General features: G+C 35.4%; 1 protein-coding gene and 2 pseudogenes across 1 annotated transcript in view; all 3 read right to left on the bottom strand.

The window, feature by feature from the left end:
• MSH2 (mutS homolog 2) overlaps positions 1-15,791 on the bottom strand; it is a 62,452-nt gene that overhangs the window by 23,035 nt on the left and 23,626 nt on the right. Inside the window, exon 8 of the mRNA XM_016142181.2 lies at positions 2,317-2,426. Coding sequence (XP_015997667.1) covers positions 2,317-2,426 — 110 coding nt within the window. The remainder of the gene's footprint in view (positions 1-2,316; positions 2,427-15,791) is intronic.
• On the bottom strand, positions 5,514-5,629 carry LOC118606026 (annotated as a pseudogene).
• Positions 12,252-12,370, bottom strand: LOC118605787 (annotated as a pseudogene).

The following is a 15,791-nucleotide window of genomic DNA, read 5'->3' as shown; positions in this document are numbered from 1 at the left end:
AATTATTCCACTAATAGTAACATGACAAAGGAAACAATAGCTAAAATGAAAGCCCTCTTAAACACATGAACAAGTCAAGTTTTTTGGTTGCTTAACCTACAAGTAAATGGAAGGTTGCCCTATTACTGACAAAAAATTATCAGAAAAGTGAAGCATTTATACTAATATATGCACACTCGTGCAATTCTAAAATCCAAATACAGTTTATGGCCATGCCACCGCGAACAAGCCGTATTCCATCTGATCTCAGAAGCTAAGCAGGGTTGGGGCTGGTTAGTGCTTTGATGGGAGACCACTTAGGGAGACCACCTAGGAAGACCAGGTGCTATAGGCATGCACACACACACACACATGCACGCACAAATAGATAGATAGAAAGACAGACAGATAGATAGATAGATAGATAAAGGGATTGTAAACTGACAAGGTCCTTGCAATCTGTAAGGTCAATCAAAGGTTGCCTCGCCTAAAAAAAATGGTAAAAATAAATAATAAAAATAAAATAAAATCCAAATACGGAATAAATGAAGTTTAACTTTAAGCCTCAGTAAATAATCCACTAAAAACAAAACAAATCAACATCCCATAGGACAAATGTTAACTTAAATTTAGTTGTTAAGAAGAATGCAAAGAATCTAACAATTAGCAAGGCAAACTATTACCTTAATATGAGTAATGTGAGTACATAGTCCCTACCTGATTATTTTTTAACAAGAACCTTAAAATGGAAAATTTTCAAAATATTTTGAAAGTCACATAATTTAACAATACTATTCAATGGCCCCATATTAAATTTGTTCTATACACAATCCTTAACAGACACCAAAAAATTTACCATTTCATAAATTTTGCTTTCAAATTCACTTTCAGAGGATATTTTCAACTTATTTCAAAACTATTCTTGCCCTATATTTATATATAAATTTATACATAAATTAAAGACTTGAGGATATAAATCAGTTAAACCCCAACTGTTCTCAACTAACAAGAAATTTGGAACAAAACAGTATTTAAAGACATGGTTCACTTTTTAGTTATATCAACAAATATTTAGGAGATATACATATACTGTAGCCTCTTTGCCCTTACTTCCTATGTGGAAAGTAAACAAAAGAGAAGTTGCCTTTCCCCGTGTTTCATATTTACCTCTATCCTCTCTTCCCTTTTCCAGTGACTATAATTTCCCTTCTCAGTTGGAATTAAACAAAACAAAATACAGCCTGCATATATGCGAAATCTTTTATTCATGAGATTTCCTTTAACTGAGCCAGTTATGCCCGATATTCACTTCTTCTAATCTTTCTTAATTTTCACCTACTGAAATGATTATTTTTTAAAAAAATCTTTCCCATCTATCATTTAATCTGACATCCACACTACCTCAAAGGTCCCTCACAAAAGTGCCAAAATTAATCAACAGACAAGTAATAATAAATGCTGGAGAGGATGCGGAGAAAAAGGAACCCTCATACACTGCTGGTGGGACTGTAAATTGGTACAGCCACTGTGGAAAACAGTACGGAGGTTCCTCAAAAAACTAAGAATTGATCTACCATATGATCCAGCAATCTCCCTACTGGGTATTTTACCCCAAAGACTTGAATACCCATATCTGAAAAGATATTTGCACATCGATGTTCACAGCAGCATTGTTCACAGTGGCCAGGACATGGAAGTAACCAAAGTGCCTTCTGATAGATGATTGGCTAAGGAAGCTGTGGTACATATATACAATGGAATATTACTCAACCATAAGAAGAGATGAAATACTGCCATTTACGACATGGATGGACCTCAAGATAATCATGCTAAGCAAAATAAGCCAGACAGAAAAAGCTGAAAATCACATGATATCACTTATATGTGAGATATAAACCTAAAAGGAACAAATGAACAGGACAAACAGACTCAACAGGACAAACAAACAGACTCACAGACGTGGACTAAAGACTACTGATTACCAGAGAGTAGGGGGTAGGGGAGGATGGGGGAGGTAGACATGGTAATGGGAGTCAAATATAGGGAGATAGGGGGAGAGTGAAGTGGGTAAAGGGGATCAAATATATGGTAGTTGAAGGAAACTGGACTTTGGGTGGTAAACACACAATAGAATATACAAATTTCAAATTATAATGTACACCTGAAAATTATATAATTGTATTAACCAATGTTACCCCCAATAAACTTAATTTTAAAAAAATGTGAAGCCAAAAAAACCCGCCAATATTAAATACTAAAAAGAAAAATCTGGTTTTCTGATATGCCTTCACTTTTAAAAAATATCCTGCCACTTGAATTAAAGAGTATATTGCATACCTGATCCATATCTAAAGTTGTTTCTATCATTTCCTGAAACTTGGAGAAATCAGAACGAAGATCAACAAAAGGAGTCACAAAAACTGCCAACAACAATGTCTGATGTTTTCCTAAAAGAAATAAAAAATATAAATAAATAGGTCTTATTTTTAAAGATACAAAATTACAATCATAAATATTTGACTAGGATAATGAGCATCACTTAATCCAAAAGCACGAATAGCACAAGCAGGTCTCCAAAGTTACTATTTACCCAGGTATTTTAATTCAAATGTGTTTAGTACTTATTTAAAAGAAAGGGAGATCTGGAACCCAAAGCTTCCTTCTAAAACACTGCCTCTCCCATCTGCCTGTAATATCCCTCATAAGGAGTACTAGAGATGCAGAGATGTGACAGTTATTATAACTAAACTGCATTTCTTTGTAGATTTAGTAACTCAAAGTCATGAAAATAAAACACCTCTAACTTACCTTATAGCCCTAATTTCCATTGATAATACTACGATGTTCCAGTTAGCAGATTAAATCAAAGTATTAACACTAGAACTTTGCTTGATGCTATTTAAGAGTACACAATGGGGAATTATGTAAGGATTAAGTGAAGTAACGGAAGTCTTCAGTGTGAAAGACATGAGTCAAGCCTAAGGGCTGGCCAGCTCTGCTACCTCCTGGCTTTTGTGATCTGGAGTGTGTTACTCTGAGCCCCCTTTCCCTTGTCTATTACTATGAGAGTTAATAACAATAGCTACCCAGAAGACAGACAAATGAGATAACTATACACAACACTTACTATAGTGCTAGACACTTAACAGAAGCCCAATAGTTACCATGTATTATTGTTATACCGTAAGGATTTTTTCTTATCTCTAATAAATTCCCTTAGAAGAATTCAGCAAGTGACCTCTAACACTCTGCATTTCACTCTTAAGCAACAGTTCCCAACCTCTTCCAAAAGTATCAGTAGCTCTTGATTGAGAAAATGATGAATAATACTATGAAGTCAACAAATCTTACAAGAATTCATTTTATTATTAATCACAACAGCATCTACACATATTTAGAAAACAGTACATATGTGTGAAACATTATTTAGACAGTCTAGAAACAACACTTTGCCCACCTAATGTCTGTTGTGCTACGCCTCGTTCTTTACTCTGAATTAGCTCATATGCTATTGGTAAATAGGGAAATGATGACAGCAAAACACAGAGGTACAATATAGTTCATAAATATTTTTCTCCAGGCCATTCATGTTTTGAAGCGATCAAGAGCAAACTTTCACAAAATTAAAGAGTAAGCTTATACATAGACCTCAGAGTAGCTGGCTTAATGACCACTGTTTTCCAATATGTTCAGATATGCAAAAACATTTACAAGTGTGTAATCATTTCTTTGAATTCTATACCCCGGTTCAGATTTTTTACTTTGATGAAACTGACCTTTATTAGACGCAAATGCCCTCAAAGGGCAACTCAAAGGAGGAAACAAGAGCCCTAGACTTTAAGGTTGCAAAGAGTCATCTAATGCTGGTGCTGGATGCAAATGCAATGGAGATTTACATAAGCTGCCATTTTTCTTAAAATGCTTCCTTTAAAAAAATTTATGTATTTTGAGGTCTACCTTAACCCTATTTTTATTATAAGCTGTTATGTCTATCACATGATTTTAAAGGTAAGATTTTCCAAGAATACACATGTGGCATTACTATAGAACTACCTACTATAAGCTTCAGAGCTTATCCTCAACATGTCCTCTAGCCCCTCACATAGTGGCACACCTTGCTACAGCTCTTCTCAGATACCATAAAGCCCATTCTGCACTCACCCACTTGCTCCTTACCTGCAAGCTTTCACTAGCATCTTAAATTCTTTCCCTCTAATGTGTACTGATCCTAGTCGATTCCCAACTGGTTTTTTTTTTCAATTGATTATGGTTTTAAAATTAAAAATAACAGCTTTATTGGGCTATAATTCACATAACCAAAAATTCCCCATTTTAAATTTCAGTGGTTTTAGGTATATCCAAGATTTGTACAACCATCGCCACAGTCTATTAGAACACAATCATCACTCCCAACAGGAACAATGAACTCTGTACCCATGAGCAGTAACTTTCCATTTGTCTCCAACCTCCTGACCCTCCTGCAAGCCTAGGCAACCACTAGTCCACCTCTGTATCTACAGATTTGCTTATTCTGGACACTTCCTATAAAGGGATCACATGATATTGTGACAGCTTTCTTTTATAATGTTTTCAAGGTCCATTCATGTACGTTGTACCACCATGCATCAGTACTTCATTCCTTTTTATTGACAAATAATATTCCATTGTATGGATATATCACATTATTTATCCCTTCATCAACTGATAGGCACCAACTGGGTTTTGATAAACTCCATTTTCCACTAGTTACTTCAGCCTACACGTGCCCTACACGATCTACCCCAGGGTCTTACCCTTAACCCAAGGACCATAGACACCTGAATTCAGAGTAGTACATAAACATAGAGGTAAATGTATTCTCCATTTTCTCTAACCTCTAACTGAAATCTAGTACTTACTTCCATTATTAATGTAGGCAATAAACCACAGTAGTACTGCAGTAACTGTGTCTTTGTCGACAATCAATAACTCAGATATATTTTCATATCATATTATAGTGTTTGGAGATAATGAAGTATCATCTAAACGAATTATGAGTTCAAAATTAAAGTTAGTAGAACTCCATTCAGATCATGTTATTTAATGTGTCAATAAAAATGACATATTCATCAAGAATTTGCTTTATATTTATAAATATATTTCAATACAATTGGTTTCCTTTGCAACTCCTGATGTTTTATTTTATGCATTTAAAAACACCATTCTGAGAAGAAGTTCACAAGCCTCATTAGAAGCCAAAAGGGTCCATGGCACAAAAAAAGTTAAAAACCTCAGACAGGCCTTGCCTCTCTGGCCTCAGCTCCTACCAACATCGCCCTTATTCTCTATCTCTACGCCTGACCACCCAGCTTTCTTTCACTCCTTCAACAAGTCAAGACCACGTGCCAGCCTTCAGTACTTACACTAGCTGGTCCCACTAGCCTCTCCCACACATCTTTTTTTTTTTTTCATAGGAGAGGCAACCGTTGGTTGATCTCACAGATTGCAAGGACCTTGTCAGCTTACAATCCCTTATTTTTTAATTTTACTTTTTACGCCTACAGCACCTGGTCTTCCTAGGTGGTCTCCCATCCAAGTACTAACCAGGCCTGACCCTGCTTAGTTTCTGAAATCAGACGGGATCGGGCTTAAGGGTAGCATGGCCATAGACCTTCCCCACAGACCTTAACAGTAGGCTCCTTCTCATCATTCAAATTTTACCTTAGACAGTGCTTCCTTAAAGGAGAATTTCTTGACCACCAGATCTAGTCTAGTATCTCCCTGGCTCCTAGACAAGTCGCTGTTATCACATCAATATATTCTGCTTTCTTTACAGTACTTATTATTATCTGAAATTCTTATTCATTTTTTTCTTTGTATCCCTCTACCTTTCCACTATTTCATAAACTCCATAAGAACAAGGACCTTATAAGTCATATCCACTATTGTTCCTACTAGCACAATGCCATTGGTAACTTTGTTAAATGGATTACTTCACGAAGGAAGGGAGCAAATCAAATCAAGAACTGGTCATTAATGGATTACTTCACGAAGGAAGGGAGAAAATCAAATCAAGAACTGGTCACTCATCAAGCAAGGATACCAAAAATTGCACAGAACAATGGTTAACTTCATAAAGGCATTAAAATGTGAAATGCCAAGAAATCTAATCGCTACATAATCTTTCTAAGAACTCCAGATTCACTGTCAGCCCCTAGATTCATTTATAACTCCTTGAAGATTTCATGTTTGAAGAATGCTGCTGTGTGCCTCACCAAATGCTGCAGCGTTTAGGTCAATAAGCGTAAGTACTTTATAACAACCTAGAGCATAATTCAATCACTGTTAAATGTTTCATCACCATTTACTAAGATAAAAATTATAACGTATTTCAGGATAACTGAAAGCCCATAAGCCTATTGAAAATACGTGGTTCATTAAAATATAGTCCTGGAATGCTGCCCAGAGCGGCTTCTGAATCTAAACCTTAACTGGTATATCAACACTAATTCTGGAGGTTATTTTCCCCATCTTACCTATGTTCGTACCTTATTCATAAACTGAGAGAAATACTAAGGAGACCATCTTTAGTGAATTTTATAAAGGCTAATTTCCAAGTGGTGAAACACCATTGAAAACTACTTTGGCACATGCATTACCAAAAAATAAAATGTTGTACTTTCTTGATATACCACATCAGAATTTTCTTTTTATAACATTTATCAAAATTATATTTTTGGAAGATGCAATGTACAGCATGGTGACTAGTTAATACTGTATTGTATATCTGAAAATTGCTGAGAGCAAATCTTAAAAGTTCTCATCACAAGAAAAAAATTTTTGTAATTCAGTATGGTGATGGATGTTAACTAGACTATTGCGATCATTTCACTACATATACAAATATCACATCATTATGTTGTACACCTGAAACTAATGTTATGTCAATTATATGTCAACTTTTTAAAATTCTATTTTTGTGTAGTAACTTGTTTTATGTCTGTTCCCCTTGCTATTTATAGGCAGAGATGAGACTGTTTTGGTGCCTTATCACAGCCTCAGCAACCAGCAGTATCAGGAACATGGTTGAATATTCCAATGTTTGCTGAATCTTCTTGCTATTTCTGCTTCTATTTCCTTATCTTTTGTAACAGCCTGCGGATACTGGTCCTTTGTTATGATATAAATAAAGAATTAATTTTGCCTTTATCAGTACAGAGACTATAAAGTATTAAAATATGGAACACTGCGAGCTTTTAGAATCTCCTAAATAACAAGGGGAAGACAAAGCATCTTAAAATCCTGACACAACCATTCATCATTAGTTTCCCATTCTTATGCTGCTTAATTTTCAGTTTTCCTTCTCACATATTAACTCTCTCTCCACTGTATTAAGTGCTACTTCCTCATTCTCCTAAAAGATAGTATTGAGTGCCTACTAAATGCAGGATCTGGGCTGGAATACACATTTATTCCTTATGTACATGCCGTACACTCGTTGGGGGATACATTAAGAGATGACAGTCAGCAACTAATAACAAAGAAGGGCAGCAAGTATAGCAACAGGGAAATATGTGCTTTGGAAACACATAACCAGGACAGGAGTGTACCCAAATGTAGGGACAAGATAAGCTTTCCCAAAGTGAAAGCCAAAGATGAGAACAAATCCAGGTAAGACAAGCAGGGATAGCTGTCTGAGTCTGGAGAAGAAAGTATATAGTATATGTGATATCTGATGGACGTGCAGGTTTATTTGGTCTAATGCAAAAACAAATGCAATTTGTCTTTTCAAAGTGAAGGCCTTCCTCCATCATAAAATTAATTTAGTAAATATTAGTATTTTTCAGTAAATAAAAGTGTCAACGCACACAGAAGTGTTTTGTATGTTTTATACAATTTATTGTGTAATTATTTGTTTTTACATATACAGTGTGTATATGTATACACACATATCCATGGGTACGCACTAGTCACAATGATAATGTCTTTCTTATTGTGGGTTGTGGTTAAAAAAAAAAAAAAAAAAAAAACCCCAAGAAACACAGGTAGTGAGTTCTAGGAGGGAAAGGATACAGAGATAAGCAGGGGCAACAATGTATGAGGGGCCTTCTAAACCAGTTTAAGTTTTAATCCTAAAGGCAGTGAAAAAAAAAAAAAAATCCCTGAAGCCTTTTAAGCAGATTAATGACTTTTTTAATGTATATTTGAGAAAGACAGTTGAATGGAGCAAAGAGAATGGGTTAGAGGGAACCAAGACAAGGAACAGCAAGAAGAAGAGGAGGCTGACAGTTGTTCAAGAAAGAAACGAATGCAGCCTAAACTCGGGTGCTGACAGTGGGGATGGAAAGGTGTTCAAGATGAAGAATATTTATAATGTGATCTCAGTAGGACTTGGTGATTGAATCAATGAACGAGGGAGCAGGAAAGGAGTAAAAGCTGATTCGTAAGGCTTAGCCAACTGGGTAAATAATGAGGCCGTTTACTGAGACAGAGAACTCTAAAAGAGGAGTTTAGAGATATGAATTCAGATTAGATACTGAAACAGAAGCCATCTGGGAAATCATCAGTCAGAATTCCTATATGGTGACAATTATATGGTCTAACAAGCAGCAGTCCACTTTAGTTAAGACCTTGAGTTCCTAAGCTCATCAGAATCAGTCCACCATTCTGCTTCATTTATCTGTAAACCGCTGGGCCCCTTTCGACAACTGTACTTCAAATGCCTGGTCTTATCCACCAGGAGGCCCCCAACTATGTCACAGGTCCCCAATTTCCCCACCTCAAAGAAGCCTTTTCTAGACCTGTTTGGCAAAGTTGAGGTTGCTAGGTAAATTGTCTGTAACTGCACTTAAATTATTGGTAACTGTCCTCTCTCAAATCATTTTATTTAAAATCACTGAGAACTGGAAATGACTAGCAAAATAATTAGGAAAAAAACACTAAGACTTTTTAATCAAGTTAAATGAGCAAGTAACATTAAAATGAAAACGAGCTACAAAATAGTTCTGGATAGTAGATATGAGTACCTTATAGGTGCCCTCCTGACACTAACCTCAGATCCAGGACTTGGTACTAGTCACAGGTATGTTGAATCTGAATTTCTAAATAGTTTATATGACTGAGAAAATCAAGCTAAAGTCTAAATTAATTATGATGTTAGTATTAACATTTTTTATTCTATTAAATATTTTGGTAATAGGTAAAGGACATGAGTTCCAACTACCGAAGACTGAAGCAATTTATTCTATGCCCATGTTCCCTTGACTAATCCTCCCTAAATTCTTTGTAATAGCAATTCCAATCTAGACATTTTATTAAGTATAACTAAACTTTATCTGACCTTTTTAATATACTTAGAAAAATAGTTTTTAGAATCCATGTAAGCAGGAGGAAAAGGCTGGTAAGATATCAACAAAAGTTTACAGTATACATACAAATATGAAGCTGGATCCAATAAATTACTAAATTAGCAAAGAAACCAACAATAGAAACAACAACAGAAGTGCAGGTAAATCACAGTAAAATATCAAAATAGTACACTCTAAATAATGACCTTCAACACAAGGCCATCTCTATTTGCCTTCGCGGCCACTCTGTACTGGCCTGTCATCTTTCCTCATCATCCTTGCCCTCTTCCTTTACTCATCTTCTCTTTCTTGATTCTCTGGTCATTCACATCCATCCTTTTTGTTAAGCAAAGCCACTTGGCCTCATTCCCCCAGATTACAAGTAATACTTTCTCTATAGTACTTTTTCCTTTGTTGCTACTGTCATTCTAATGAAAAAGTACTTTTCTATGCTTTTTCTTCTGATTCCATTCATCATTTCTGAGTATCATTTTACACTTTGTCAGTCCCGACTTTGTAAGATATTTCCTTCCTTTCACCTATAACTTATAGCAATTACCTCGTCTTATTTTTTCACAGAGCACAATTTTAATGTCCTTTCTCTTTCCTTACGACTTAGATCATTACTTTCACTATCTTAAATCTTCATCTTCAATGATAAAAACTTTCACATTACAATTATACTCTTGGGCTAATGGTTATATTTTTCCCTGTGTCTGTCACTGCATTCGAATGACCCTGCACCCAGATCCCACTAAACATTTCCAACAAGATGTACTAATCACCATATTCTGTTAGTGAAAATGTAAGAAATTTTCCTGTGAAACTTATAAATGGAACTGTAAATTAGTACAACTTCCCTGGAAAAATATTTTGTCAGTACCTGCCACTAAAATGCAGACCAGAGGGGAAAACTGTAAGAGGACTAAAAAATAACAGTGGTTACTCTTCTAGAGTTAAACTTGGTGTTGGCATTTTGACATTATTACTTTTATTATTAAAAGAAAAAATGCATAGCATGGCCAAAAAAATTCTAGTTTTAGGAATTTAGTATCAGAAAAAAACAAAATCAAAATGAGTTACACAAACCTTTAAAGTTTCTGCATCATAACCTCCCATCATTTTAAAATAACAATAGAGGTTAGCTAAATATAAATCATAATTTTTAGTAATTAAAACAATGTCAAACAATAGAGGTTAAATTATAGCAACTGACAATTAGTACAATAGACATATCTATCTCACCGATATATCACATTACATTTTTTGCAAACGGCCAGTTGTTATAATGCAATGTTTGTAGCCCTAAAAAAAATCACAGCACTATGCAAACCTGCAATAAAAATCAGAGTTTGAGAAAATGGGGTTAAGTGCAAACACTCAGAAACTTCATTAGTGACAAATAAAAAAGAAACCTAATAAAAACAATTGCAGTTTCACATGTTAAACTAAATGGTTAAGAAATACATAAATATTATAATAAATACTATACTTTATTCTCCAAAAGACCTGAGGTTTGCTTGTGAAGGTGGACATCTGAAGGATTAGTTTGTGAGCTATTGTGAAATGGTGAGTTGTTTGAATTGGGGTTCAAAGTTATAACACCAGATGTTAATGAGAGCTGCTCATAACACAGAGAATTGTGGACACTGGCTGACGTTTGAGGTGAATATGTGTATGACTCTCTGTATACATTTTCTTTACTTCTACATTGTTCCATTCAACTGGATGCAATTTTCTGCTTTCACCTAGTGTTTCCCACAGATAAAAGTGTACATATGCTCTACAAAATTTACATTATGCTCAAATTGTTCCCTAATATTCCAATTGCACCGGAACAAATCCATGCTTTCAAAGCAAGTGTTACAGCAGAACTGACTATATATAATTTTGTTTAAAAAAATGAAACAACACATAACAAAATGATTATCTTTGATGATGATTATCTTTGGATGGTATAATAACTACCTATAATTTATGTTGCTTTTATAAACTGATAAAGATGAAATTTAAAGAAAATATCTCCCAAATACAAACTCCGACCAACTCCAAATAGCAGCTTCATAGGATGAAGTTTAAAAAATCACTAAATACTAAATTAGTAACGCAGATTCCTTTCCAGAAATGCCAAATAAATTGCTTTTATATTATCTTCCATCTAGAAGAAAACTACCCAAGTTAAAAATGTGATTACTTATTAGATTAACTGATTATGTTATCTAGTGCTAAAAAAGCAATGGAGATAAGCACAGGGTGGTATAAAAACCAGAGAAAGAAACTTTCAGCTCTGTAGGAGACAGCTTCATGGAAAAGGTAACATTTGAGCTCAACCTTGAAATCATTCATAGGGGTTCATCATGTGGACATGGTAGTAAAGAACATTTAAGATGGAGAAAACATGCACAAAAGCATAAAAGGGCACAGAATGTCTGGAGGCTGAAACTACTGCACTGAGGCAGAGGGTGTAGGTGAAGTACTCTCAGGGAGGCTGAACAGAAAGCAGCAGCCAGGCTCTGGAAAGGAAGGACTCTTTCCTTATGGGAAACAAAGTGTTCCAAACTGAAATGGGTAAAAATTACATGATCAGATAAGCTAGTAAGATTATTAAGAGTTCACTGAGGAGGATGCACAGACCAGGAGAGGGAGAATAGCTAATATGAGGTATTTAAGAAGTATATTAAATAGCAATATATGATTAATTGGATAAAGTGAGAGGGAAGAGTTTTACGTACCTTAGTATGATAGCTGTTACAATAAAATTCATCAATAAAATAACGTGCATACTTAAAGAGTTGTTGTTTTAGGCACTATCAGAAATTTGCCCTAAATCCATACATAATACCATTATTTTAGGTTTTACCAACTTTTTTTTAGGCAAGGCAACCCTTGGTTGACTTCACAGGTTGCAAGGACCATGTCAGCTTACAATTCCTTATTTTTCATTTATGCCTACAGCACCTGGTCTTCCTGGGTGGTCTCCCATCCAAGTACTAACCAGGTCCGACCCTGCTTAGCTTCCAAGATCAGACGGGATCAGGCTTGTTGAGGGTGGCATGGCCGTAGACCCTCAACTTTTTAATTTACTTAAACTTTTTAAAAGAAATGAGGAATAAGGAGGCCAAGGGTATTTTTCAAATAGCTATTTCTGATAGAAGGTGAGTTAGAGTAGAGCTTTCATCACTCAATGCAAATCTACTTTCTGTACTGTTGCTGCCCTCTGCTGTCTATGAATTTATTATTTTCAGGAGTAACACTAAGACATCACTAAATGTGGACTTACTCGAAAACCAAAAACATCACAAAATATCAGAACATAGTCAATTTCTAGCAGCATACGAATATATTTTTTAATTTTAAGTCATGATTTTGCTTTTAAAGATAGTACCTTCCATTTATTTTCTTCACAAATTAGCCCTTTCTTTTGGCTTTCTTTATGAAATCAGTAGGCTAAGGAGTTATGCTGAACTCTGCAAAATTCCATTTTGTTGTTTAAAAAAACTCAAGAGGCCAGTTAGGTTCCCAATGACCAGCATGTACACCTAGGGTCTCAAATGTTCCGTGTTACAGAAAGAAATGAACACGATGACATCTGGAATGGTCTAGTGTTCCCCCTCTAATATTTTCTAGGCTAAGTGATTTCAAGTACTTTAACTGGACATCAGTTGCCAAACTGGCAATATGAAGCACTTGATTTAGATAATATTATGATCTCTCACAGATCTATATAACTTAAGTGTTACACCAAAAAAAGCAGGGAATTACTGACATGTTATAAAACTCTAATCAAACATATTAGGCCATATATTTTCGGGAAAGTTAAGGAAAAGAGCCAAGCCATTCTCAACTCCAATTCTCAACTTCCACGTTTATCCCAGGAAATGAGAAAGATTACCCAAGGAATGTGCGGAGCACCACTTTCTTACCTTTTCTGGGGGGGGGGGCAAGGATTACATATACTTTGGGGTATCTGATGAAAGTTAGATCTTTTCCCCAGAAAAAAATACATATACCCAAAATTTTACATAAAATTTCAGGACACTTTGAAGAATTCACTCAAGAATCCCAGCTCTAAAGTTCCTGATATTGAGTGAAAAGAAGGCCAAAAATGGAACTGGGGCAAGGTGGGGTGATTTCTTAAGAAGGCAAAAAATAGGAAAATGTGACCCAGCAATTCCAATTCTGGATATATACATTCAAAGGAAACGAATACAACAGCCCAGAAATGGAAACAATTTAAGTGTCCATCGACAGATGAATGAATAAAAAATATGTGGGGTGTGTGTGTCTATACTATATACATAACGGAAATCAAACACTGTATGATCTTACTCATATGTGGAATCTAATAAAACCAAACACACAGAAACAGAAGAGACTGGTGGTTGCCAAAGGCAGGGGGTGGGAGAAATGGATGAAGGTGGTCAAAAGGTATAAACTTCTAATCACAAGAATAAGTCCTGAAGACATAATATACAGCATGGTGATTATAATTTAAAAAAAATTGAAAGCTGCTAAAAGGGATCTTAAAAGTTTTCATCACAAGAAAAAAGATTTGTAATCATGTGTGGTGCTGGATGTTAACTAAATGTTTTGTGGTAATCATTTCACAATAAATATATCATTATGTTGTACGCTTTAAGCAAATATGTTATTCGTTAATACATTTCAAAAAATTGAAGAAAAAAAAGATCATCGCATTCAGCAATGAAATCTGGTTAAGATGGGAACTGGACCATGTTCGCTGGATTTAGTCACTTAGAAAATGCCAACTCGGTACTGTGGTCAGGGCTGGAAGCGAGTTGAGTGAATAAAAGATAAAAATACAGGCTTTGGAAATCTGCCTGGGAATAGAAAGAGAAAAATATAGGTGGTCCCAGAAGATGACACATGCACAAAGATTCCTTTTAAAAAAATAGGATAGATATGAACTATTTTTAAAATACTTTGTGGTAAAAAGCCAGGAGAGTAATTAAAAGGAAATTAGAGATAAGAAGCAAAGGGGTGGGGGTGGGGTCACGAAGGACAGAAAATTAAAGGAGTTTCTAATTCAAGGCCAGTACTTTCCTCAGGGAGAAAAAGGTCATATATTTACTCTGTAAGGAAAAAGATATATGAAAAAAAGGTTCAAAAAAGCCAATGTAAATAATTAGGAGTGAATCAGAGAGCCAATCTCCATAACTGTGCCCTGATTATAACTCTAATACTGGTGTTTCTGGTTGGTATTGTTGAAACAGGGCTGGAGGATATGGATCAGAAAAGATAGTAGTAGAAGACATTTATTTATAAGATCAGGAAACTGAGGAACAAAGAAGGTAAATCGTATCCTAAGCCACACTAAAGAAGTATGAAAACAGAAAAAAAATCTCATTTTCTTTAATTCTACTTTGGTGGAGCTAAATGCATGGGTATTTAAGTCTCATCAGTCTAATGAAGAGCCTTGACTAGAACGGGAATAGTTTTTATACAGTGGTACTTTGAGAAGATAAACTTACCTTTTTACACTCTAAGAGATAAAAGGTTACCATTAAATTTAGATTAAATCTACACTTATTTTATATCCTATCATCATAAAGTTGTTTCTTCATGTCTATTTGCAAAAGAATAAAGCTTTTGCATAATATTGAAAGGTTTGTTTCAAGGTCAGTTCATATTCTAAGAGATGCTGATTTTTAACTCTGAAACTTAAAATGCTCAATAATTAAACATATACTTTATAATTACTAAAATATCTGCTATAGAAATTTATGTTCACTTAAGAGCTACACTTCCAAAGCAAGTTGATTTTACCTACCAATACTATCATTATTAACTAACTGTAAGTAACTGCTCACTCAATTCCGATAACTTATTTCACTTTGACTTAAACTGTTAGAGAGCACGAAGACCCTTTCTCTTAACTTTCTTTCACAGATGTGCCTGAAAGGTGAATTCTGGCAGGCCTGGAATTAGCCTGTGCAGTTTTCTACAAGTTCCTGCACAGCAACAAACCCTGGTCAAGGCGACAAACATACAGATTGTGTTCTTTTGTAATGACTGGTCCCAAGATATTCAGAGTGGTTTATTCAGCTTTTCAGCATTGTTTATTGTGACTGTGGATCTGTATCCACTGTCAGTGAGAAACTCAGCGGGCTCTACTTGTAAAAGATAGTTATAGGACAGGAATATGCCCATGAGGCCAGTAAAACAAATACTAAAAAGCTCAGCCAAGACTCCATTTTAGGCTCCCTGGTTCCAATGAGCTCTGCACATGCCGGTGGTCCCTGATCTGAGAAAGTGCATCTCACCACAGCCTTCTCAAAAGGATGGACACTAGGGAGAAACCTACACCTGACCTCTCAGGCCCCCTTGTTGTGAGGCATGCACATCCCTACTTCCCTGCTGCTGCTGACTGCATCCTTTTCCTGTAACAAACTGTAGATTGGTAAACATTTATTTTGAGAATCTTCTTTAGCAACTGAACCCTGTTCAACTGCCACTGGTAGTGCA

Source organism: Rousettus aegyptiacus, unplaced genomic scaffold, assembly GCF_014176215.1.
Source record: "Rousettus aegyptiacus isolate mRouAeg1 unplaced genomic scaffold, mRouAeg1.p scaffold_m13_p_7, whole genome shotgun sequence".
Lineage (NCBI taxonomy): Eukaryota > Metazoa > Chordata > Mammalia > Chiroptera > Pteropodidae > Rousettus > Rousettus aegyptiacus.
Note: the sequence above shows the minus strand (reverse complement) of the source record. Positions and strands in the feature narration are given on the sequence as shown.